Source organism: Rhyacophila brunnea, unplaced genomic scaffold (assembly GCF_057557595.1).
Source record: "Rhyacophila brunnea isolate RB1 unplaced genomic scaffold, BYU_Rbru_1.0 scaffold_4, whole genome shotgun sequence".
Classification (NCBI taxonomy): Eukaryota; Metazoa; Arthropoda; class Insecta; order Trichoptera; family Rhyacophilidae; genus Rhyacophila; species Rhyacophila brunnea.
The window spans coordinates 19,339,801-19,366,023 of NW_028233068.1; the positions used below are offsets into that span (position 1 = coordinate 19,339,801).

The window sequence follows — 26,223 nt, forward strand, 5'->3', positions numbered from 1 at the left end:
TTCAAAGCATGATCCTGGACATACCTTAAACGTTGTAGATAATATATTTATATAATTTTGAAGCCTTATTATCCTTTATATTTATTTTAAACATTTGATGACTGCATAAAGTATTTTTATTACATAAAATAGTATTCTTTTACACCTCTCGCTCTAATGTTTTAGAATATAGTCATATTTCAGTACATAAATGTGCAGTCGTGTTAAGATTTTTTACGTTTATTAATTTTTAAACGCATTTATAAAACCATCAGTATAATTTATATCTACATTATTATAGTGAAATATTTACGATAAAAAATTATATTGATAATCTCTGTGATCCCAAATTTGACAAGAATTGGGCATTTTATTATTCAAAAAATGGGCAAGATTAACACATTTGAAGATGATTCTAAAGATACTCATTATAGGCTATGTCTTTGACCATTCAAGTGTGATAAACATCCTACGAATAATGATTACTTTATAATAATTATTGACCTAAGAATAAGGTAGTGTTTTTTTGAAATACGCCATTTCTTTTGGCATTCCCAGTGGTTAAGCTACAACACACGGCCGTAGCCATAAATTGACAAACTATAATTGAAGTAGGGAGTAAAATGATGTTAACGCGCGTGTTTGAACATGTACCGTACCGTACATTTATGTACTGAAATATGACTAAGTATATTCTAAAACATTAGAGCGAGAGGTTTAAAAGAATACTATTTTATGTAATAAAAATACTTTATGCAGTCATCAAATGTGTAAAATAAATATAACGGATAATAAGGCTTCAAAATTATATAAATAGATTATCTACAACGTTTAAGGTATGTCCAGGATCATGCTTTGAAAATTAAAAAAAGCTCCATTTTGACCCACGCTGAGCACGTCCGCCCTTAACAATCACTTTGGATGGACAATTATTATAAACATAGGCACACTTTGTGCAATACGGTAAAAAAGTAAAACTTTGATTAGAATATTGAAAATTAAATAAAAATGATGACTACGTGAGAAATGACCAAGAAACAAGGAAGTACCTACTTAAGGAGGATATTACGATAATGGAAAAGAATTCGATTATTAAATTTAACTTTGGATATTGATTGATTGATAAAAATATTGTCATGTTTCATAAGGGCATATCAAAATGATACATACCTATCTGCGTAATAAAAGTTAATATCAGGAAACTCCGAGATCTCCCTTTGGTGACTGATGGACGTCGACTGGCATAAAGTTGTTTCTGATTTCTGATTTATTTTACAGTTTACAGTGTTTGCATTGAGACTGGAAACGATATACCTAATTGTAATTAGTATCTATGAAAACTCCAATGTACAGGTACTTCGCTTTTTAAAATAAATGACAGGACGTGTCACCTGTTCGTTTTCATACCACGCTGACAGGTAAAATAAAGATAATATTATTATTAAAAGTATAATGACTAAGTTATTAAGGTAGTTGTGATGAATTATTCTATTATATTTTAATAATATTTGGACGTGCTCTTTAGATGATAATAAATACGTATTACATAGGTATATTATGGTTCAGAACTATTAATGGTGTCAAATAAATAAGTTTGTAAATACCTGTTCCCGAATTTCAACTTCCAGAAGTCAGCGGCGTCACTCTTGGTGATGCGAAACTGGTCTCCAGCGAAGGTTCCATGGGGGAATATCGCCTTCAGCTCACTCAGCATATGACTGAAAACCAAACTTAACTTGGTCAAGTTTCTTCTGTAATGACTATTCTCGTCGAACATTTTCTCCTTCCCTTCCTTGAACAATTTAATCGCTTGCTTGCATTTTCGCATCAGATTAATAATGAATATATTAAAATGCTCATTTGAATTCAAAGCAGCCATGTTATCCTCATATTTTGAGTAAATAACCCTCAGTCTTTGATATGTGTCCGGAAGAATGTCTAGTATGAACGGTGGACTGTTTTTGAGGTTCATCTTCTGGTGTTGACATAGTTTCACAACTTTGTCCATCAATTTCCATGTCTTATCCAATGTTCTTTTATCTGTCGCCAATTTTGGCGGACACACTGCGTCGGAGAACGCCCCTTGAAGCTTCGAAAATATCGAGGATATGTTTTTGGTTTGCTGGACACGACCCCTCGAGGCCGCCATTTTGCCCGAATAACACAATTAGAAAAACACAAAAATTCACAAGCGCATCGAACACTGAATCCCACCTAAAACTAATCACTTAATTATAATACATTTTATAATGCGTTTTCTCATTATTTTGCCGCGTAATAACATCCAGAGTTGTGTATATACGAATGATAAACAGTCGCGGATTGACACATCGCGGGCGCGTATGACCGCTTGACAAATGCATGGTCGTCGCCGTACTAATTTGTTACCAGTAATATAAAGTTTTTTTACCGACTTAATTTAATATTATCCCTACACCGATGAAAATATAGGGAAAACAAAGAGATTGGAAAAGTATTACTTTTCCAAACCCGGGATTCAAGTATTTTCGTCTTAAATATTTTAAAATCTGATATAATGTTATCATTTTGACATTCCACGTCACACGAAATTACTCATTTGCGAATTCTATTTCGCCCACAAAATAAACATTAGGTATTTATTATTTGTATGTTATGAAAAGGGAGTAGGTAGGTAGGTACAATATTATTGTGAAAATAGAACAGTAGATAAATAATTTCCAACTTATAATTAAGTAGAACAGTGACGTTTATATGTGTGTTTTCAATTTAAAAAATACCATGAATTACTTCAATAAGCTATCAAACTAGGTAGGTACCTACCTAAAGAATGTATTATTATACAATGGTGCAAATTACGATATGATACCTACTAGGTAGGTACAAAAATTATAATGTTTGAAGATTAGCATCTACCTACCTATATAAAAAGTTTTTGAGGCAGAAAATTGGAAAGAATGATAGCTTTACTATAGTAACTACCTAGCGTTCTTTTTGGGTAGGTATGTAGGTATATATTATATTATTATATTTTATTGTAGGTACGTATATTACAAAAAATCACATCCTATATAATGATCTGACTATAAAAACGAAGGACCAAAGGGCGTAATGTAGGTAGTTAGCTGAATGTTTCTTGATTTTGTTCACGCTCTGACAATGAACAACAGAAGATTGACAAAGCGAGTAAATAGGTAGGTATAATAAAATTTTCCTGTTGTAGTAATAAAAGTCTACAGTCTGCATTCTACACGCTACCCACAATACTGTTGCACAAATAATTCTATAATAACGTGTTATTTGGGTATTTATTTACATACAAGTAGATACATAAATATATCATGAGAAAATACAACACAATCATCAAAAAAAGTATAGAACATAGTGTTGTTATACGTGCCGTAAGCTTGAACTCGTAGTGGCGGTAACGAAAGAACTTAGATTGTACCTAGTCCGGCAAACCAACCAACCCCTATCGTCAGTCGAACTCAAGCACTAGCAAAAAATACAGACGATCTTTTAAAACCAGCAGGTTTTCTTTACAATGGATCAGCCGCAGAATAATTACTCTGCGCTTGGCCGTAGTCATGGGGCGTCTTCGACGCGGAATTGGCGCGGGGACGGGCACGGGTAGAGTGTCCGTAGTAGCCCGCGCGCGTCCAGTCGTGTTCAGCGTCAAATCAGGGATAGGAAACCATAAACACAGAAAAGTTTTTACTGGAAAACTCCTATTTGAAATGGCAAAACTTTGCACCAAAATATGGGGCCAATGAAATCAATATGGAAAGCACTAATTTAGCAGAAGAATTTTATAACTTATACAAGAAATTGCGGGAACAACCAGACAAGTTTTTCGAAAAAGAGTAACATGAGAAAATATTTGATTAGGTATATTCTAATTGATCTAAGTTTTTATCTATTCTTTTTGAGTAATTTTTTGCGATCCGACTATCGCCTTTTTTGGCATCTTCAAACACCACCAATGGTGAATATGCACTGTCATCTGATACAGTTAATTCCTGTTTATTTGGTAAATTTATATTTATGAATTTAAATTCAAATTCCATCAAGTACCCTTGGTCGATTTTATAATTTGATTATATATTGGATAATATGTAAGTTAAAGTTTAAACAGACTTTTCGGTTCATATGGTGTGAATGTAGGTGTAGAATGTACGCTTCATAACTTTGCACCCCGGCTCTAGGATGGAAATGATGTACCTACTTAATATATTTTATTTTTATTATGTTTATATTTTTTTATTAAGGAAAACAAACAGTTACATAGACTACAAATATGTATAAAATAGACTAGAAAAAGATATTGCAACAAGCAAAGTTTCCATATAAATTATAATAATTATAGTTAATCATATTAAAATTTAAATACAGAGAAATTAGATAAAGAGATAAATGAGAAAGAATATTGAATAATTATAGACAAAAAAAACATTTTTTTATGTACCTACATTTATAACTATAAGTAAAATAAGTATACAATATTATATGTGCGTTAAGAATTATTGAAATTTAAAGATATTATTTTTACATAATATATATTTATTTAGTACTACATATTATATTAATACAAGTGAATATATAATTTTTATATATATTTGATATAATTTTATGCGACGTAATAAGGCAAAGAGGCGTATCAGTGTAGTGAAAAGTGCAACGTTATACAACGTATACCTACTTTACATCACTTCGCACTATCTATGCTTTGTGAAAATAATACCATAAATACACCAGACGCACGCGGTAAGCTCATGATGGTTTGAGACACCCGCAACTCGCTCGTTTCCCGCGTCGGTGCCCGTCCATTCAGTGCGGACACCTCTATGCGCGCAGTATGGGAAGAGCCCGCCGCATGTACGATCTTGCCTGCGTTGAGCTAGACGCGCCAAAACAACACGCGCGAACACCCGTCCCCGCGCATTGTCTACGGACACGTCGAGACGTGTTCATACGTTTGAGTTGCCCGCCCCGCCGCCGCCCCGCGCCCGCCTAACCACCACGGACGAGCACTTAGAGCGTGATGAACGCGCGCCAGAGTTTTTTTTAACAAATTGGGAGAGTAGGTAGGTAGGTACCTACAATTATTTATTTTGGGAATTGATTTTTATTTACTGTAACATTATAAAATAAATTAAAAATGCATTACTCAATTGGGTATGCAGTAAATTAACACAAATCACATACTACAGAAAGCACGGCTTTTTTCAAACTTACTAAGTACATACGATAAAAAGGAGCCTAATTATTAAAAGAGAAATTAAAAAAAATTAAATCAAAAGCAGTTTAAAATAATATATAAATAATTTACTATGTAATAATTTCATATTGTTATAAAAACATTAACCGCTTTTCTCATATGCTTATTAGAGCATGTTATATGTGTAATTTGACATGGCTATAATTAATGTAAAAATGTAAACATTATTCAAAATTTAGTTTAATTAGTCGTATAGTAGATAACTTTAAGTACTTAACTAGTAATAATAGTATTATCTACATAGTGATTTTTTTGAAACATTACTCAATATCCGTAAATAAAATTATATAATCAGACGGACATAACTATGTATGTAACTAACTAACTAACTAACTAACTATAAAATACGACAGAACATGGACAAAATAAATATAGTATATTTGTCTATGGTCTATGCTGGCAGAAATGTCAAATTTGAAAGATGAAAGTATTCTTTCGATAATTTTATTGTAATAATGAAAATCCAGCATGGGAAGACGTTATTATTGTGATTATTGTGATAAATCATTCATAGATACTCCACAAGCTGTAAAAAAACACAATAATGGATTAAACCACCAAAATTTAAAGAAAATTCATTACTCAAAATTTAGAGGTTAGCTTATGAACATATTGTTTAAAGTGATTAATAATATATTTTTTTATAAAATATCTAGAACATATTGGTTGATAATTTTGTATTATTCTGAGTCCTCGAAGTATTCATTTATAAAAGTCTTCATACAACGGGTCGGGTCGTTAATGATAATGTTCCTGATAGTCCTCGTAATCCAGTGCGTAAGGCGCTGACCTGTCATCCCGGGGCTCACTGTTCAACTCTCGGTGTGGTTACAATTTATTTACACCCTATGTGATTTTCTTAAAGCACCCGGGCTTGATTGTTTCACTTCTACTACTTACAAAGTACTTAAGTACTTCTGTCATTGGGCCTCATGGCCTTTGTAGTGTTAATATTTATCTTTTAACCCTTAGAATGCTACGCAACGATATATCGTTATTTTTGATAATGGCCAGAAATGCTAACAACCATCGTCGTTTTGCTTTTCATGGCTGAAATGTTAAGTTGATTTGGGAACATACTAATGCACCAGTGGTACGAAACATTGTTTTAACATCTATTTAGTTGTATTGTTGTGTAATATAACCCGATTCATATGTTTTGTTACTGGACATGTTTTGAGCTTAACTATTCATGGCATCACCCTTTTCACAGTAAAAACATTAATTCCAAATACAAATTACAGTTTACAATGTAAAAATTCGTTTACAGTCAAATTCTTGGTAGAAGGACAATGTTTTATTTTATTTTATCCATTTGAAACAATGGGAAAGTCTTTTACTCAACTCAGTGTTTAAAGTAAAGTGGATTTGTGCTATATAAAAACAGTTTCATTTAAGTATAAAAAATAATGAAATAAAATCATTTCCAATGCATATTTTAAATGTTCCAATAAACAAACACCATTAAGACCCTTTTCACAAATCACGCATATTGTACGCGATCTTTTAACGAGGCCACCATCCAAAAAAATTTCTTTTCAGCCGGGTAGTTTCCTAATTCTACTTCTTTGTACATATTATTCTTCGTGTGGGATAACCGATTGTTTCCAATAACTGATAAAAATCAAAACTCCGTGCGCGGATCATGCATTTCGCTCGCTCTTGCGATCGCCCGTATGATGGAGCGAGAAAGAGATATGTCAATTACTTTTAATAGCACATGCAGCGGGCGATATCTAATTACCTCATTATCTGTTCAAAACGATAAATTAATTACGAAACGTATTTTCATAATATTCCGATTTCGCAGAATCAATTAGAGTGGTAAGGTGTCTAAAAATAATACAATACTTTAATTTATCGACAATTATTGGTAGCAATCCTCGACCGGATTTTGCACAACATCGTAGCAGCCAAAGGGTTAACAGAAAGAACATTAGGTATACACACTGCAATATGGAAAGGTTAACATGGTCAATGTCAGTAAAATAGTATGTCATAACATCATTTTGAAATACAGCATATTATCCATATTATTTTATTAATTCGATTATCAATTTCATTCTACTAATGTAGGTTACCTATAATAATATTACATATATTATTTTAAAGAGATCACAGAGCTGCCAGTTTATCATACAATACACCATACACAGTAGCGGTTATAGTGCCGCAGATGACCGCATGACCATTTATCATTTTTTTTTGGCGACAACAATTTGTCCCATGTGGAGAATTATATTAAATACCCTTTTCTGTCGGCGGAGATGGTTTTCGATCCAATAATTGTTAATTTAAAGTTTGATACTTTCATATATTTCGATGCATCATATCACACACTAAGGTTAGGTTAGATTAGGTTGGGTTTGGTTTAGAAAAAAAGTTATAAAAGGTGATGCGGTCATCTGCGGCACCATTACCACAGTAGCTATCACCTAGCTTGACATCATGGCGATGAATAAATCTGAATAATAATTCGATATTCCACTAACAAATTCATATAGGTAGGTCAGACATGCAGCGTCGTCGTCGAAAACGAAGTTCGGCTGGATGTAGCATGACATACAAGCTATAATAATATTCCTTTACACAATTGTGGAATATCTTATATTGGAAGCTTTCGTTTAATCTGTTTAAGGAAAAATATTATCTTCAAGAGAATCTTATCATGAAGACTATTGTTGATTTCAGAACATAGTTTAGTTAATTTAATATTAATTATATTTTCATTTCTTGTAAAATGGAATTCTACCAAGTAAATGCTAACTCAATTAATAATATTAGTATATTTTTAATTGTGTATTATCATGTCAGTGCTCTGTTTAATAATAGTAGGTTGATTATTTTTTGTTCGGTAATTTATTTTTAAGTAATCATAATATTGTGTTATTTATTTATTACATACCAACTTTTAACATGGAAATCTTTTAAATTATGTCATTGGAATAATATATCCACCCACAATTTAAATATCATGAGTATGAATATGAATAAAAAACTATGTAGCTCAAACAGATGAATGCATTTATGAATGTAACTGAAAAATTATCTCACCCATATTGCAATAAGTAAGGGCATAATTATGTTATTCTGTGGGATTTTGAATGAAGAAATTGAATGGCTACTTGGAATACATTTATGAACTCTTCAATCATGATTGATCAGGTGTTTTACTCGAAATTGTGGCTGGTGGCCTGTTAGATGTCTTGAATCTAAGATGGCAGTAGCTAGAGACATTGATAATATAAATCAATCATAATTCCTTTCACAGATATTTGATGACAAAAATGTTATTATAATATATTTCTTGATATCCGTTGTTGTTAAGAAATTAAATTCCAAATAAGTTAGATTCGTTCAAAAACAAATTCTTTGAAATTGATCAATTTTCAACCCACTGTTGGCATTCCTGATTTGGTTGATAACTATATTTTTATAATATGTACTGACACTAATTTCAGATAAGCGAACGATATTGGCAGAGGAGAGTTTGAAAAATCCGTGTAATAGATTTCACACGAGCGGAAATTGTCCATTTGATTCGACTTGCAAATATTCTCATTACACAAGAGAGCAATTGGATGCAATCCGATATGAAGGTAGTTACAATCATTTCATTGTCTTGACTTGAGTAATCTTTTTCACCTTAGTTATAATCATCGTCGTTACTGCAAAGATTTTTGTCCTCTGCAAGACACATGACATTTTGTGTCTCACACATGACATTCTGTGTCTCTATACTAAAGTTATGCTAATCTTCCAACAAATATTAGTTGCGATTACAGATCCAATAATTTAATACCTTATCTAGTATTTAAATAGCGTTGATATAAACACACCACATTAGCGTGAGGTTTGATAGTTTTGGCATGATATTTGGAAGAGCCCCAAGTGTGTGAAGGCAGTGCGATACACTTGATGTAAGTACATTTGGTAATGGCAACTGTACTGAGGAGAAACCGCATCTTCGCATATTAATAATTAAATGGTTCAATTATAGTTTATATTATAATTATTTCACTATTTACAAGTTTACCAGTAAGTGTTATTTTATGCGCAGATGTGATTTTTTAGTGCGCAGGACTTAGACAATGTTAATGTGATTATTGTTACAGTTGGCGTTATTGATTGTACTTATATTAACAATATTGCGTCACTTTCTCCCAGTCGGCGCACCTCTGAACATGTCTTGTTGTCTTTTAAAACTATCAAACCCAACACTAATGTAGTATGTTTATAGTATCAAGTCTTCAACAAAGATATGTCACAGTTTGGAATAAGCATTTGTTTGTTCTGTGGTGTTTGTTTCCCATATTTTCACATGTGGTGGTGCACATTTGGATTGTATGCACCTAGTAATCCAAGAGTAGACATTTAATTATATGCAGTCTCTGCAGACCATAGACAAGACGGTCTCTAGCCAGACTTGTCTTTGTCGTAAAAAAATTTAGACAAACACGTTTTCGAATACCATGTAGCGCACTCTAAGTCACATCACTATATAGACTGTGACAAATTTCTTGTTAGTATGAAAATGGACGTCACCGTGGCAATATGTAAATTAAGGCAAAGTGATTATTGGGTCCATTTCATGTATAGTGAAAGACTAATAAATGGAAAATTTTATACACGAAATAGTAGTTTATGAGATCACCGACGAAATTTTTTCGAATGTTTTCGAATATGTGTATCCATCCAGCTTTGGTAATTTGTTAAAATTGATTGGGCCTTTACTTTGGGACATTACTTATCAAGACACGAATCTACATAAGGCTATTATATCAGTTACTTCTTCCCATTCTTCCCTTTTAAATTGATGTCTGAATATTCTTTTGTCAATTTATTGTAAAGAACTGGCCACTTTTTTACCTCATCCGATTAACTTTGTTGTTTGTTCCTCTTCCGTAAAAATGGTTCTGGACAAAACATGTCTTTTCCCTGCGGACGCTAGACTGTTTTGTCATAGTCTGCGCGCTTGCATACATTTTAAAAGGAAGCAGACAGCAGTTTGTCAGAAATGTTTATTATTATTACATTTTGTCTATGAGACGTCTCGTCAATGTGCGCATCGCAAATTTTTGTTCTTATTGTCCGGGCTGTGACTAGTCTCGAGTAGTCTACGCTAGGCCTAACATATTGATATTAACATAAACAACAAGAACGCATTATTTTAACCGCTTTAAAATTATTTATTAATTCTATTTTCAGTGGACCGAGAAGATCATCCGTCTACATCTAAAGATGCTATCTCAGCAAATGAAACTCTTAATCTTAATTCCTGGTTTACCAGCCGCAGGAAGCGAAGTTTAAATGACTCACCGAAACTTAGGCAAGCTTTTATGAGTGTAATGGCTTCAGATGCTGATTTAACAGAATTAATGTCCTGGAATTATCCAGAACAATTGAATAGAGTTTATAATCTTCCTCCCAGTATCAGAAAGTTGACAATGAGGGATTTTCAGAATGTATCAAAATCAGAAGATTGGGGATGATGGACTTTTTTTAAATTATTGATTATTGATCTTATGACACAGGTTTTCCTGTCTTATTGTGACATAATTTTTGTCCTGAGTGTTGATTGTACAGCCACGGCTATAAATAAGTTAATAGTATATGGGCCACATGTATGTAAGCATAATTTTATCAGAAATAAGACACAATGCCCTATTCATTCTGTGTATATAATATATTGGCAGATGAAAATATTAAAGTTACTTGGAAACACTTGGTAAAAGATGTTACATATTTGTTATGGCTTTGCAATTCCTCTTTTCATAAAAGGGTTTGGGGATTACATATGACGATTCAGATGATATAGTACATATTTAAATCAGTTAGAATCTGAACACGTGTCTTAGAAATGAGTATTTAGAATATATTGCTTACACAGTCGAGATTTAAGCTTATCTATGCCTCACGATATTACTATGACATTATCTAACAGGCCGCAGTTTTTAACGACACGCGTTGAATGTAAAGCGAAGCTCTTATTAAAATCGCTGTAATACCGATAATTTGTGGCTTAGTATTTCATAATTATTCAAATAGATGTCACTGTGTGTTTAATTTTTTAGATTATGCAAATTATGCAAATGCAATAGACAGTGGCTATTAAATTGAGTTTAAATCCAGACGAGATAACTCAAATTCAAATTTTTATGTGCGGTCTGTCAACCTGTCTGTTTAACACATTTTTCAACACAGACACATTTAAATAAAAAATATTTTCTTTTTATTGTTTTTAGATGCTTTTGCAAGCTTTGTATATTTCCGGTAGGTGCCTCTGGTATGTGGAGTATTCACCGTAATCTCCCAACTTTCATGATATTCTGAGATTGGGAAAAAGCTAAATTATCAATATTAAGAAAGTGGTCTTCTTTCTGAGCCATATCTGTTACTGGATGTTGACAATGGGTTTCCCTGTAGTGTCACTATTCTCAGCAATGATATAGTGTTGTACTTAAACCATTCTCCGACATTGTTAAGTTGGGATGTTCTTCTTTTGCCAGGGCGTCGCCTACCGGAAATCTTTTCTTGAATAATTTGATGCTGAGGCTCAAAGTTTAGTTTTGACTTATTTAATTATTATGAAATATGTTTTTTTTAATATGTATATATTATTTATATTATATCGGCACCAGACCATACTTATATAACAAGTTTTTGGGCATATTTTCACTGGTTTTGGTCTAATACCGGAATACTAGGGTTAGTCTGTGATTGTAATACATTGCTGCGTGTCAAATCTAAAATTATGTAGTTTATTGATGTATTGTTTTTATCATTTAATAAATTTATAAAATCAGCCTTAAGTACCTAGTATTAATAATTACCTTTACCTTTTCAATCTAAATACTTACATGCCACAATGTTCTGGTCTATTTCCTGGTATGTTGTATGTATGATTTTGTAGGAAATGAGTTATGTACTCATTTTTCGGAGCCAATTCACCTTTTGAGCTTTACATTGGCAGAATCTCATCTCGATCGTCTGCAACATTACTACGTTACTTTGGATTGTTTCCTCGAGTCAATCGCTGATCAGTGACACTTGGGTCGAAGATTACCGAGAATATACAAAAATATCCAAATTAACCGTGAGCTTCTGAGTATGTTTGTATGCGGACTGTCCTGCCTTGCTTTTGATATAACGCAAATTTGAGGTTTACATAAAAAAAGCGACCAAACTGCATTCATTATTTTAGGGGAATAATTATATTTGCACAATTAAATAGACTGTTTCCACAAAGTCCCGACTATATTTAAAAAGATGAAATTCACATTGGAAATGAATCGTTCCACAAATGATTGGCAACAGTCAAATGGTAGATTTTCACTATGGAAAGAAATAGTTCTCACTTGTCAAAAGATTATTGTAACACTCAAATACGAAAAGGTGGATAATATGTCACTTTTGTTTGGTATTATTTAGTTTATTATATTATAGAAAACTATTTTCCAAATGTTTGAATATTTTTTGTTCGTGTGAATTTTGACTAACACGATGTGTGATTAATTTCCACCCATTATACAACACAAAAATAATATTGTAGTAAATACAATCAACAACTTGTTACTTGTCTAAATGTAATCTTCAATAGTTTCCATTGGTGTTTCAAGTAACATCATACAAGTAAGACTGTTTAGTGCTGCCACCAAGCTGACCAATAGATATTTATAAATCTTGATGCTAGCACCTCACTGTATATTATTATGAAATAATCAAATTGATCGTCCACACGATCAAGTTGAAACTAAATCGTTCTGTGTAATTGCTATTTAAAGTCGACGATTGGTTACGCCGGTCAGAGTAGATTGTTGAATCTGGTTGGGTCTGCGTATTTGGTGATGTAATTAGCCTTAACAGAAACTTGGAATTGCTTAAACTAAAATACCGAAAATCCATAGAAATCAAACGGCTGAAAAATGTTATATTGTGTATTCCCGAAAGTGTTCTTTTTGGATTTACAATACATTGGCTTTCAGGTGCAGATTTTGTGGTAAATATGATTAGGCAGTCTGACAAAAATAAAACACATGATTCTTTATTATTTATTTATTTATACTTTCAATAAAGCGGTATACTATAAATTGGATTGAAAATTGTTATAAATAAAAATTCTTATTACGATAGGTAAACAATTCCGGAGTGCTTTTGTGTTGGCAATCCTAAAATAGTTTAATAAGGTTCAGAGACACATTATTCTTCCAAGTAAGTACTGATTTTTCAGATTAGTAATTTTTATCTTAGTAATTTGTATGATGATTGGCAGAAATATTTTTTATTTCTCTATGAGTATATTCTATCCTTGTTTGTCTGACGGAAGAATAAGTGTGTCGCCAGCTATACATTCGTTAAGAATCTTTAGCATCAAATACGATGGATACCGTAAGTATATTTTATTGATTTACTTAGGAATTCTTCTTATTAGTATATTTTTGTAGTATAGAATAATATGATGCAATAATATTCGTGACTAATAATATATTGTTATTATTTCAAATTTCAGTTATGGCAATAATAATCATTTATCTTATTACAGATTAAAATATGAATAGTGTCCTTAATATCTCACTATTTTATATCGCATATATTGTATAATAAATAAAGTAATGAAGAATATTTTATCGTAAACATATTTGTATTTTTAAGCGACCCGTTGGCAATGGTACAGGTGAAATAACATATAACAAATCTCATCAATGGATATATTATAAATTAATAATACACCATGCTTCTATCATGTCATTGTAAATGACATTTTTATTGACTGTTATAAACATTCTTCATTTTAAATGAGAATAAAACAATTTAAAGAACTCTCCTGTATTAAGTTTTATGAAATCTTTTGGACTTAGTATTAACTGGCCAATTTTAGTGCACTTGATTTTAGCTAGTACAAAATAATAGATGGCTCCATGTGTTTGTATGATCAATTCCAGTAAACAGCATAGTTTATCTCCCAAGCTAATCGGTGGTATTATTATGTGGAATACTGTTCATCTAATTTAATCTGAGGGCAAAAGCTGAAACATTACATGCCTTATTTAAAACAGTAATCATCCATGTGTGACCATTTATTTTTTGTTATTAATTTTTGTATTAAAACGCATTCATTCATTTTTAGGCAGTGTTCAAGCAAACAAAAAAAATATTTATCATGTCACATCTACAAGTATCCTGCATATTTTGTCGTAAAACATGATGCATGCGAAGACGGGCTTAATACCACAGCCGATGAGTCGCTTCAAAATTTTTCAAATACTTTAAAATTACCTGCAATTTCATACAATATGTGTCTATATAGTATTAAATATATTTCATATTCAAAAAGGACAGTGGTTTTCATTAACTTAAAATCATACAGATTTAAAATCCTTAACTAGATTAAAGCTTAAGTTAATGTTTTATTTCAATTATTACATATTCTTTAAATATTTAATACAATTGAATCTGCCTTGAAAGTTGGTGGAGCAATTTTAATGCTAAAACAACGATAGCCCAAAGGTATCAGATTGATGAAATTCTTCCAATGTATAAGGATGTTCATTGCATTGTAATCTTCATGGCTAATTATTTATTTACCTCTCAAATCAGTATGTATTCTTTTATTTAACGTTAGATAATGTTCTAAACTAACAACTTCTCTTATATTTCCTATGTATCTTTGACATAATATGGTGTTTGAATATCTGTTGTTGTATTATTAATGAAAATAATTTACCCATTTCTTCTTATACACAAATTTCAGTCTTTAGGTTTAATAAAGAACTGCCAATATTACAACAAAAACATCCAAGTGATAATACACGGTTCTAGAATATTATTCTCTTTGCTTATTCGTGAATTATTCAATTTAATGGACTTTGATCACTCTTAAAATACACTGGAAAACTCTCATTAGTATACCCTGGGATTTCGTTACTTTATTGATGTTCGGAGATTTTACACTGCCTACATTGTATTTTGTTTTCACGTGCAATTATGATAATAGGTGCAGTTTACTGAATATCATTCTCTATTTACCAACACTATTTTACTATACTTAACATCCGTTAAGTTACTAATGTTTAATTCTATTGGTTAATTATTCCAGAGGAATAGTTTTGTAATTAAATTGACGCCATCTTGAAAATAAAACGATAAATACAACTTACATTTTACCCGTTCTGTTCACACTTGTTGAGACTATAAAACATAATTAACACCATGAATAAAATAATCACACAAAATATATCTTCTAATTTTAACTAATATGCTTGACGTTTAATATACATAACTATTTTCTTATGGTGATGTTATAAACTGTAAAAGCAAAAAAAAAAATAACAAAAGGTTTACATCTTTTAATTTTCTTAAATGGTTTTCCTGGTATACAACATAATTATAATAAATCAATGATAATAATATAATACATACAGTACTCTCTCAGTAGGTAATCCGCCACCCTAAAAACCAGACAAGTGTCCAATTAGTGAAAGCGGCGGATTATAGTGTATACATACAAAATATCGTAAAAATTAAAATACGTATTTCGTAAAAATACTTTTTTTGAGAAATCTGTACTAGCAAATTACAGTTTTTATAGTAAAATTCAAATATTTACTAAATTATACATATTTATACAGTAAATCACTTGACAAAACCAGTTGTTCAGTGATCTTGAATGGTTTAGGATTATAGATTGAGGAGGTAAAAATAACGGCGGATTATAGTAGTTGTCGGATAATCGAGTGGCGGATTACTGAGAGTGTACTGTATTATAATATATTTGAATAGAAATCAACTCTAGGTTATCATTCAAATTACCTATTAGGTGTCTGAAATTGTTTAGTTTTTGGAGACGTAAAACGCACTGTGAGTTTAGAAAATAATGACAATTAACTATCGTATGGTTCAGCAGGGTTCAGTATTACAATTATTATATTTCATTAAGACGAATATACCAAAACGCTACACAGGATTGTCATAAAAGATAAACACACAGAAACTCTTATTAATAAAAAAAAAACAATTCGGATACTTATACATATTTGTTCATCCATAATAATTATTGAAATAAATTAAAATTTACTATGAAACTAGATTATTTTAAGAAATCTAGGAAAGCAAAATAGAACATAATTATTAAAGACACTGTCCAGTGTACATGAAATGAAAAGTATTTCGAATCACATTATCTTTGGTTTAATTATGAGTTTATAGCATAATATATTATAATAAATATGTACTATAATTAGTTTTATAATAGGAATCAAGCATTTACCGATAATATAATTGAAATGCATTTATTATACATACATAAAATTGTGAATAAGTATCGTAAATCATAATACAACAAAATGATGGTGATATATTTATTTGTTTTAATTTTTATGAAAAAAAAGATAAATTTCTTATTTATTCATATTATATTTTTCATTGGAAATTAGAGTTGAATACATAATATATCGATCGATTGCCATCTACCATGCTTTTCTAAAACAATTTTTAGATTATTTACACACACCATGATTAAAAATAAAAATAAATTGTAGTTAAATAATACTCTTTTTTTAAATTTGAATTTGATAACATTTTTCAATGATGATTGAAGATTTTTACTGTTGGTGATAATATTTTAAAGCTGTTATTTTTAAACGTATTGGTATAGATATTGTAAAAAACAAAATCAAGATGATCTTATCACCGACAAATCAGTATTATATTTGTAGTTGTTTAGTCTCTGCATTCATGTATGCGTGGCATATTATTATCCATTCATTTTGGTGATACTTAAAAGTTGCAAAATTTTTCACAAAAAACTGTCAACATAATTAGTAATTATGCGAGTACATCATAATTAAATTTTTAGTTTATCAAACATCATTTTCGAATTTTACATATTACCCAGAAGTTGTCAAAGTTTGCTCCCTTTATATTCAAATAAAAGCGAGTCATATAATATCACACTCGTACAAGAAGGAATGTATCGTCTTTAATAATAATGTATTACAATTTCATTTTGATATTGCCAAATTAAATACTCAAATGGAAGAATGTAAAATATACCTGTCAAATTTGTTTACTTTTGATGATATTTTATGGCATAATATAATATACCTGTTCAGTTTACATGACATTAAAATCTCGAAGTATGGGTGTTGTTTTCATAGGGATCTTGTGGAAATTTTACAAATATAAATGATGACATATAATGATGGTTTATTTCTGAGTTTGCAATTGACAGATGTAGAAAATATAAATTATTATTGACTAAATCCTACGATCAGTACGAAGTCGGTCTAGTTATGATATTATTTGACTCGGATATTTTATTCGATAAATACCATTTGTTTCCTCTTTTCAAAGTACAAAATTTGAAACAAACCATAGAAAAAATGAAGGATACAAGAGGTAATAAATATTTTTATATAATAATACAAGAAATTGCTCTAAGTTGTCGATTTGGTCGTTGGCTGGCAGCCCTGTATGACATGCTACATGCTCAGGGTGTCGCCAGCACGACGACGTATCAAGGGATTATTATTTTTCTTTTATTAATTGGATGTGTTGGCCACATTCTGGCAACACCTTCACCGCGGAAACTCCTCTAAAGTATGGATTTATTGGTCGGTATCCTTGCGAACCTTGTGGCCGCGGAATGAAGCTTGGATCTTTGTTGCCGCTTTGTTCAGCTCCGGGTCTGTCAGATCGATGTCCAGCTCCTCAGCCTGAAAACAGAAACAACGATATATTTAGATATCTGTCTTATTACTGGCATATTCATCCATTATCATAAAGTGTACTATTACATAGTAATATTATACCCCGTTTACATGTGAATGGATTTACTGTTGACAGTATGTATTATCGCGGCCATAACAAGAAAATGTATGGGTAAATATGTATTATCCTGCAGTTGGCAAGATTGCATACATGAATCAAAAAAGTTTGGAAGCTTCTGAATTTTCATGCGACAGTAGGATTTCTTCGATCTGTGCCTGCGCAGTAGAACGATAGTGGTAAACCTGCCGACAAAAAAATGAACCATACTCATTTTGAGGTTAACCGATTTTCACTACCTGTCAAATAGTACCATAAAATGACAACATCCCGTCTCGTTTACTCTTGAAGAATGAGATTGGAGAGACAGTGAGCACTTTTACGTGTAAACAGTTGTCATGATAGTTTAAAATATGCTCTTATGCTGCCAGGCGCTATTATAATAGAAGTTTATTAACTAGTTGTAAGAATGATACTTATATTAGTTATCTACGATCAAAGATGTGAAGAAATTATCTATATAGAAAGACTAATCATTTGAAAGTAAAGGAGAAAAAATTTATTAGGACTAACAATTTCTTATTACAGATGCATGTCCAGCAAAATTCATGCTCCTATCTCCCGTAACTCTCAAAAATTGCAAACATTTCAACAGAGATTTATAGCGCCTGTACACATGCATGGATTTAGGTACTTGCACCAATAGTGGGTATTTTAAGCTATCGCGATAATAACTGTTTACACGCAAAAATGTTGACTGTCTCGCCAATCTCATTCTTCAAGAGTAAGCGAGAAGCGATGTTGTCATTTTATAGTACCTAGGTACTTTTTAACAGGTAGTGAAAATAGTTTAACCTCAAAATGCGTGGTGTAGTTCGTTTTTTTACCGGTAGGTTTGCCACAATCGTTCTACTGCGCAGGCGTAGATATCGAACAATCCCAATTGTCGCGTGAAAATTCAGAAGCTTCCGAACTTTTTTGATTCATGCATGCAATCTTGCAATTTGCATGATAATACATGTTTACAAGTCCATTATGCTCTTGTTATGGTCACGATAACACGTACTGTCAGTAGTAAATCCATGCACGTGTAAATGGGGTATTTCACTCAATACATATAAGTGCCTGTGAAAGAACAGACTGGAGGTGCATAATGTAATATAGATAGCGAAATACACCAAATCGCCATTATTTATAATATTTAGATCAGTGGTGTGAACCTATGGCATCCAAGAAGAATGAAAAGATTCTGTAGGCATTCAAAAAAATTCAATATGAAATAAATTTTATCAAGTATCTATTTAACATTAATTTAATAAGTAAGTATAATATAAGAGTAAACTATCGACTTATTTAATAAAATATGCTGAAAGTCTGTCACATATCAAAGCGGCCAGTTATATTATACAATGTTATTTAATGCCAGACCAGGGCACGAAATGGAACAAAACGCACCGGAGCGCCGTTCCGGCTCGTGAAATTTGTAAAATTATCGCTCCGTCTCGTGGAAAAAATATGTTGACCGTCTGAGCTAGATAGGCCATATAATAGAAAATATGACACACTTATTTTTATATAAAAACACATACGATTTCATAACTATGTAAATATCTTCAGAAAATTTGTCGAGCGCTCCGGTTCGTAAACTTTTCCAAACCATAAACCATAACCATAAATATAGTGATGGAAAACTATATTATAAAAATAAGTATGGTTGACATTAGTGTGCTTCATTTTAATTTCAGAATTCGAAATCAGGGATAAAATTTTATTGAAATAGTAGAAGATTTACCTATTGCTAGGCTTACTATAAATTAGATAATAATATATGAACAATCATCGCAATTAAATGATTTTCCACAAGCATTTTAAATAAGTCTCTACCAACTAAGTCTGCTTGTAAGTGAATTGTTTTTCCCCAGTTTCTGTCATTTTCAGTGATATTTTTATCAAGTTAAGAACAGACATCCAATTAATATATTACATATTATTTATGTTTTAATGTATCATGTTTGACTGACTTTATTTTTGTAAATGTATACACGATGTCCCTTATTAATATTTTTCCCAGTACAAGCCGTTGGTCACTTGTTTTTACAAATTTATTTACTTAGATTTTTGGCACGTAACATACAATGTCCGTCCTCGCTGATTTAGATGAACAATCTCAAAAGTCGCGTAGGTCATACATAATACAGTTATATAGTAACCTCGGCTGGAACGCTGTTATGCAACATCTGCCAAAACTTCTACGATTAGCGAAAATTTCATAACAGAATGTCCACGATCGTAACTCTTTTTCAGTGGCGGTTTTCCATGAATCAAATGAGGCAGTCGTTGTTCGATGAGAAGTAGGTAGGTACAAAAATATTGAAAATATGCGCATTTAGATTGTTAATTGGAAATTATTTTTATCGTCTTAACACTAGTAGTGCAAAATCGATTAGTCCCAGCTATTTATTATGTTCGATCAGCACTCGACATGTAAAAATTTAAAAACCGGAGTGCTCGATGTTTCGAAAATTTATGTAGGTATATTAGATGAGTATTTGAAGAAAGAATTGGACCACCTCCGAAGGGCCGCACTAGAGATTGGCTTAAGAGTAAATGAAAACAAAACTAAAGTCATGGTACAAAGCCGACAAAATCAGAGTAGGCTGGGCCAAAGTTCCAGTTTTGGAAACCATCAATTTGAGGTTGTCAACCGGTTCACATACCTGGGTTCCAATATTACAAAAAAGAACGAGGAACTGGAAGAAATAAAAGCCCGAATAACCGCTGCAAATAAATCGTACTTCTCACTGCTGCCCATATTCAAATCCAGAAAAGTCCACGGCTCTATAAAACCGTCATACGCACAGTCGTTACATACGGGTGCGAGTCATGGACGCTAAATATGAAATCAGCTGAAATGGTGGACTGCTTTGAGAGAGAGAGCCTGAGGCGGATATACGGACCCATGAATAATGGTGGGGAGTGGAGAATTAGATACAACACGGAACTATACCGCTTATACCAAGATTCAAAACTCTCCACCTTGATAAAACTCCAGAGGCTAAACTGGACAGGCCATATCCAGCGCATGCCTGAGTCACGGATACCGAAGAAGATCCTAGAAGGAAGCCCAGGAGGGAAAAGGCCAGTGGGAAAGCCACGCACACGATGGGGTGACAAAATTACAAAAGATGCTAACCAGCTGCTAAAAATCATGAACTGGAAAAGACTTGCGGAGGACCGTTCCGGCTGGAGGACGGCGGTGGAGGAGGCCAGGGCTCGACTTGAGCTGTAGCGCCATCGAAGAAGAATTAGATAAGTATATAAAAATACTTGTGTTAGATTTAAAAAATATTAAGTATATGTACCTACCTAGTTTAGATAGTATAGTATCAAATAGAATAACAGCCTCGGTCTGCTAACAGTCGCATATATATTGTCAGTGCCGTTGGCGAAAAATTAATAAATGGTCATAAGTACATATTATTTTTTTTACCATGATTTCAAAAAGTTTCGTATTAAACTTTTAAACATATATATTATTATTTTTATATAAAATACGTGAATTAAATAACTTCTTTTATAATTCGTGAATCGGAATACAATATTACATTTTTGAACTGATATGAACTTGGAGTTGTGCTCCAATGCGCTCCGGTCCACTTCGAGCCTAAATATGAACTTATTTAAATAGTGTAATCCTGACGCATATTATATAAAAGAGCACCACAAATGCACGTGTATAGTTGTGCTGAAGAATCAAAACAATTAATTAAAATTAAGGTGATTTTCTGCCAGCATTCGTCTACTGCGTAAGTGCCATACGTACCATTAATATAGTTAAAAAAACATTGATTTTATGAATTTATGATCAATGTTTTCCTATTTCAATTGAACTAACCTTTGCTTTGGTAGAGCTTAAAATAAACCTCAAATGAGAATGGGCTAGCACATAGCTCGAAGAAGGGATAATCGCTTATGCGGAAGTACGTAGCAACGAAACGCACAGGACCGAGAGAAGTGGAAGCAGCTTGGAGAGGCCTTCATCCAGCAGTGGATAGATTCAGGCTGATGATGATATAGGTAGGTATATAAATTTCAATTAAGGCAGGTCTACAGAACAGAACATTGTGATCCCTGGGTAGGACGTTAGTGCTAATTTCGTTAATTTTATGTCCACGGAATCTGTGTATGACGTAGGTAGGTATATTATTATTATTCATTATTAGTCTCTTAGAACGCATCATCTGTCTACTTCCCACATGACGTCACTGATTTTAAGATTGTTGAGCGTTTTTTCTGTGAAATCTAAATCGATATCCATCTCAAAATCAATTTATGAAAAATCCGTATTTTTTTTAGATTGTGGTAGGTACCTATAATTTAATAATAATTCTATTTAGGTTTGGAGGTTCCCTTTTAAAATTTCTGACGCATGGTTGTTAAACGTTCACCCAATAAATTTGGGTCCTAGATCAGACATTGAAAAACATTTGGTTTTTGCCTGACGAATAAACCCACACTCACGGTTTCAGATTCGGGTCAAATCCACTGCAGACCATGCCAAATTAAGAATTTTAAGGAGTTTCCACTAAAACTCTGCGTGTCGTAGAATACCTATGAGGGGTGTAGTCGAGTCCTAGAGAAGTCTAGCCGATGGCCAAATCTCCAGGTTCACAAAAGGATCATGGTTCCGATTACGAAGAAGAATAGGAAATCACCACAGAACACATAATAAATAGAATTCCGATAGGCTATAGGTATATAGAGAATCCATTCCCGAGCCAAATTTTTGATCCAGGGATTTCGGGATTACAATTTGACGAGTCCGGGATCCCGGGATTGGTATTTTTCGATAGTTCATATTAAATTTTTATATATATAAAAAACATTGATGAAATCGTTCAAAAATAAATCTAGTATAATTAAATTTATACGATTTAAGACATTAAATTTATTGTTAATATTGTGTTAAGTGTTTACATAATATATTATATCTTTCTCATTTTTATTAATTTATGTGAAAAAATAAAATGAACTGGCAACACACAGGTAATAAGTCAAACTTCATTCAAACTCAGTTTATTTCTAATGTAGTTATATGTTATTAAAAGTATTTTTTCTGTTATATTTTTGTTTTTATTTTCCATAAAAATTGATAAAAAAAATCAATCCTGAAAGTTTCGGGATTATGTTTACCAATCCTGGGATACATAGGTATCGAAAATAGTTCAGGATCCCGGGATTGGAAACCCTAGCTATATACATATCGTAAGTAAATTTTGACTCAGGGTTTTGAATGTGTGAGTGTCCTACGAAAATGAATCACGCATTATAGACGTGCAATAGTGTGAGTAATACACCAATATTAAATGTGCGTCAATGCATAAACCGAGAGCAGTTGTCAGTATTCGACGTATGACGTATTCTTGACACGTGTTTAAATTTATCCCGTATTCGAGATCGGTTGCTTGTTTCTTCTTACCCGTTAGGTATTTCAGTTCCCATTATTTCTGAGTTCCCTGGAAATCATACAGTCGAGATTGAGTTTTGGCTTCAGCCATCATAATGTTTCCTGTCGCTTATATTATGTTAAATGCTGCAGTAATCCCCCATCAAATTATTTCGATGTAAGTATTTCTTATAGAACGTCCATTCTGCGCTAGAAAAAATATTCACCACAACAAAATTTATACACAATATAAATAAAACAAAGATATAGGTACAAAAATTGTTAATTTCGTAGGTACCGTTTTATTATTTTCAGGCGAGGTGCGCTGTGATTGTTTTTTTATCAGAAGGTCACTCAATGGCAGCCTTAAATAATAATATGTACATAAGAAAACAAGAATTTAATTGTTTTTTTAATTTATATTAACAAATTGTCAAGCGATGCACGAAGGACAGATAAATTCGTGTGAACACAAATACGACGGGACACGTGTATCAAGTTCAGGTGAAAGCCGATGCCGGATCCACCATTAATGTTACCACAGTTTTGAGACCGACGCCTGCCGGCAAAGGGGGCTAGCATTGACCACCACGAATGTTGATATAACTGTGATAACCACATCAACTGACAAACCCAACACCAACAGTCACCAACTTATTAAAAAATATCATTCTCAAGGGTGGCGTAGTGAATATCGATGAATTGAATATGGGTTGTTTATCACGGGTTTATTTACGGAGAGATTGTAAATTTTATTGATGGTACAATAGAATTATGCCAAATTGACCGCTTAAGGGTCTCCGTACCGTATTAAGGCCGATAATGAAGAAAATGACTTATTTTTGGGAGCTAAGCCTGAACAATCTGAAAACTTTATATGAAATATGTATATGTTATAATGGTGGTCTGTTTTATCTCTTATCTATCAACATTTTTATAAAATGAATTAATACCCTAAAAGAGTACTTATACTAAATGGAATCGTTCTAAACTTGAGAATAAAGCGATTGCTTGTTTCATAAGATATCCATGGCTACCGAAGGACTTCTTAAAATCATTATTTTATCAATACACGAATCTGTACGTTTAGTAATGTTTACTTAAGATTATATAGTAAAATATATTCGATTCCTAAAATTTTCCATTGGAGTTCGAGTTGGCAATGAATTCGTAATTATGAAGAGATTGGAACATCTTAGAATGGGATCTCAAATTCATAATTTTCGACCGTTATACAGCACAAGGACCCTTAAAATCACGAATGTGTTTTTTTTAATTTAAGTAGGTACTTACCCTTATATTTGTACAAATAAACATAATTATTATTACTATTATATTCTTTTCTTCTTTGACAATTATTGGACGATATTATACAACAAAGAACCAATCCACAAAAATTTACTTCTGAGATAAATAAATGCCTTCAAGTTGTATGTATTAGTAAACAATGTGGTATTCATGAACAAATCTTTTGGGAGTTCAACAATATTGAAAGTAATTATTTATTTATATTGACTACTTAACTTTTGCTTTATCTGAGGAAATTAATGCATTTTTTAACAAAAAATGTCGATTAGTTCCTTGTTGCAAAACTGACATAGTCCATAGATTGGTTGGTTCTTACAAAAATATAATATGGCAGTAACGTTCACTTACACGTGTTCCATTTTTTCCTAAACAATCGACTCTTATAGGAACCACATTATAGCATTAACTCATATTTTAACATGTTGAGGGTTGGTTCCTTGTTGCATAATACCGTCCAATTTCCACTCCACTCTCAAGGGTTTGTTCTAGCAGGCACATTTACTGTCGTAACTAAAATAATCACAAAATTCGCGAGGACACCATTTCCAAAGGAACAAAGAATGGGCACTCTCTTCACCAATGCATGCGCAAATGATAAATAAATTATGCAATGATCCAGAATAATCATCAAGTAGAGTAAACCCCCGTTCAACTGGTCCAGTTGTTATAATTTCCGTTCCAACAATATTATTTTACTAGCCACATTGCACTATCTTCATGTATCACCATTTAAACTAATTTATTTTATCCTAAATCCATAGAGCAGCGTTTCTCAATAAAAAAAATAGTCGCGGAATAAAAAATATAAAATGTTTCTCTTCAATAAATGATAATTACGGTACAGAAAAACTTACAAAATTCTTTGCATTAGTAGTACTGCAAAACGAAAAAAAAATATTTTCACTATTACGAATAACTCTAAATCGTTGGTTCCCAACTCATGGGTCGCAAGATTTCTAGGGGTCGTCATCTATTCTGAAATTATGATGTAATATTTTCGTACATTACTAATTATTTATTCCACGAGTAGTAAAAAAAGTCGCCTATATTAACATTTAAATACTAAGTACCTACTGTGTACTATATATTCTTTGATTATACTATAGATCCAAGGGTTCCGCAGAATATAAGTTGGGAAACGCTACTGTCGAGCATCACACTGCCTTTAGAAATAATTGATAGGGGACCCACTAAAGAGCATGGCTTGGTGGCCCGTTTCAGCATGTGGGGCCATGGATACAATATACCTACACGTAGGTGCCAACTTTTACTTGGAGACCAAACACAATTGCCAGAATATACTGCTGATATACCTACGACGAGATACGATGAATAATAGGTAGGTATCTATAAAAAAAGAATAATAGCGCCTGTACGCATGCATGGAATTACTGTCGGCAATTGTGCTTTTTAAACTGCCATGACAATAACTGTTTACACGTAAAAGTGCTGACTGTCTCTCTAATCT

General features: G+C 32.3%; 3 protein-coding genes across 4 annotated transcripts in view; 1 reads left to right on the forward strand and 2 right to left on the reverse strand.

Moving 5' to 3' along the window:
- The window catches only part of Cbl (E3 ubiquitin-protein ligase CBL), a 73,588-nt gene extending 71,231 nt beyond the window's left edge, over positions 1-2,357 (reverse strand). For both annotated transcript variants that reach the window (XM_085954482.1, XM_085954483.1), the window contains exon 1: positions 1,584-2,357. In XM_085954482.1, the coding sequence (XP_085810608.1) occupies positions 1,584-2,128 (545 nt within the window). In that variant the 5' untranslated portion in view covers positions 2,129-2,357. The remainder of the gene's footprint in view (positions 1-1,583) is intronic.
- A 3,250-nt stretch (positions 2,358-5,607) lies between these two features.
- Positions 5,608-10,966, forward strand: LOC147067051 (zinc finger matrin-type protein 5). Its single transcript, XM_085954436.1, has 3 exons — positions 5,608-5,831; positions 8,698-8,835; positions 10,445-10,966. The coding sequence occupies exons 1-3, from the start codon at positions 5,705-5,707 to the stop codon at positions 10,726-10,728; spliced, it is 549 nt and encodes a 182-aa protein (XP_085810562.1). The 5' UTR covers positions 5,608-5,704; the 3' UTR covers positions 10,729-10,966.
- A 5,833-nt stretch (positions 10,967-16,799) lies between these two features.
- LOC147067052 (uncharacterized) overlaps positions 16,800-26,223 on the reverse strand; it is a 536,511-nt gene continuing 527,087 nt past the window's right edge. The window contains exon 5 of the mRNA XM_085953678.1: positions 16,800-17,949. Within this exon, the coding sequence (XP_085809804.1) occupies positions 17,842-17,949 (108 nt within the window). The 3' untranslated portion in view covers positions 16,800-17,841. The remainder of the gene's footprint in view (positions 17,950-26,223) is intronic.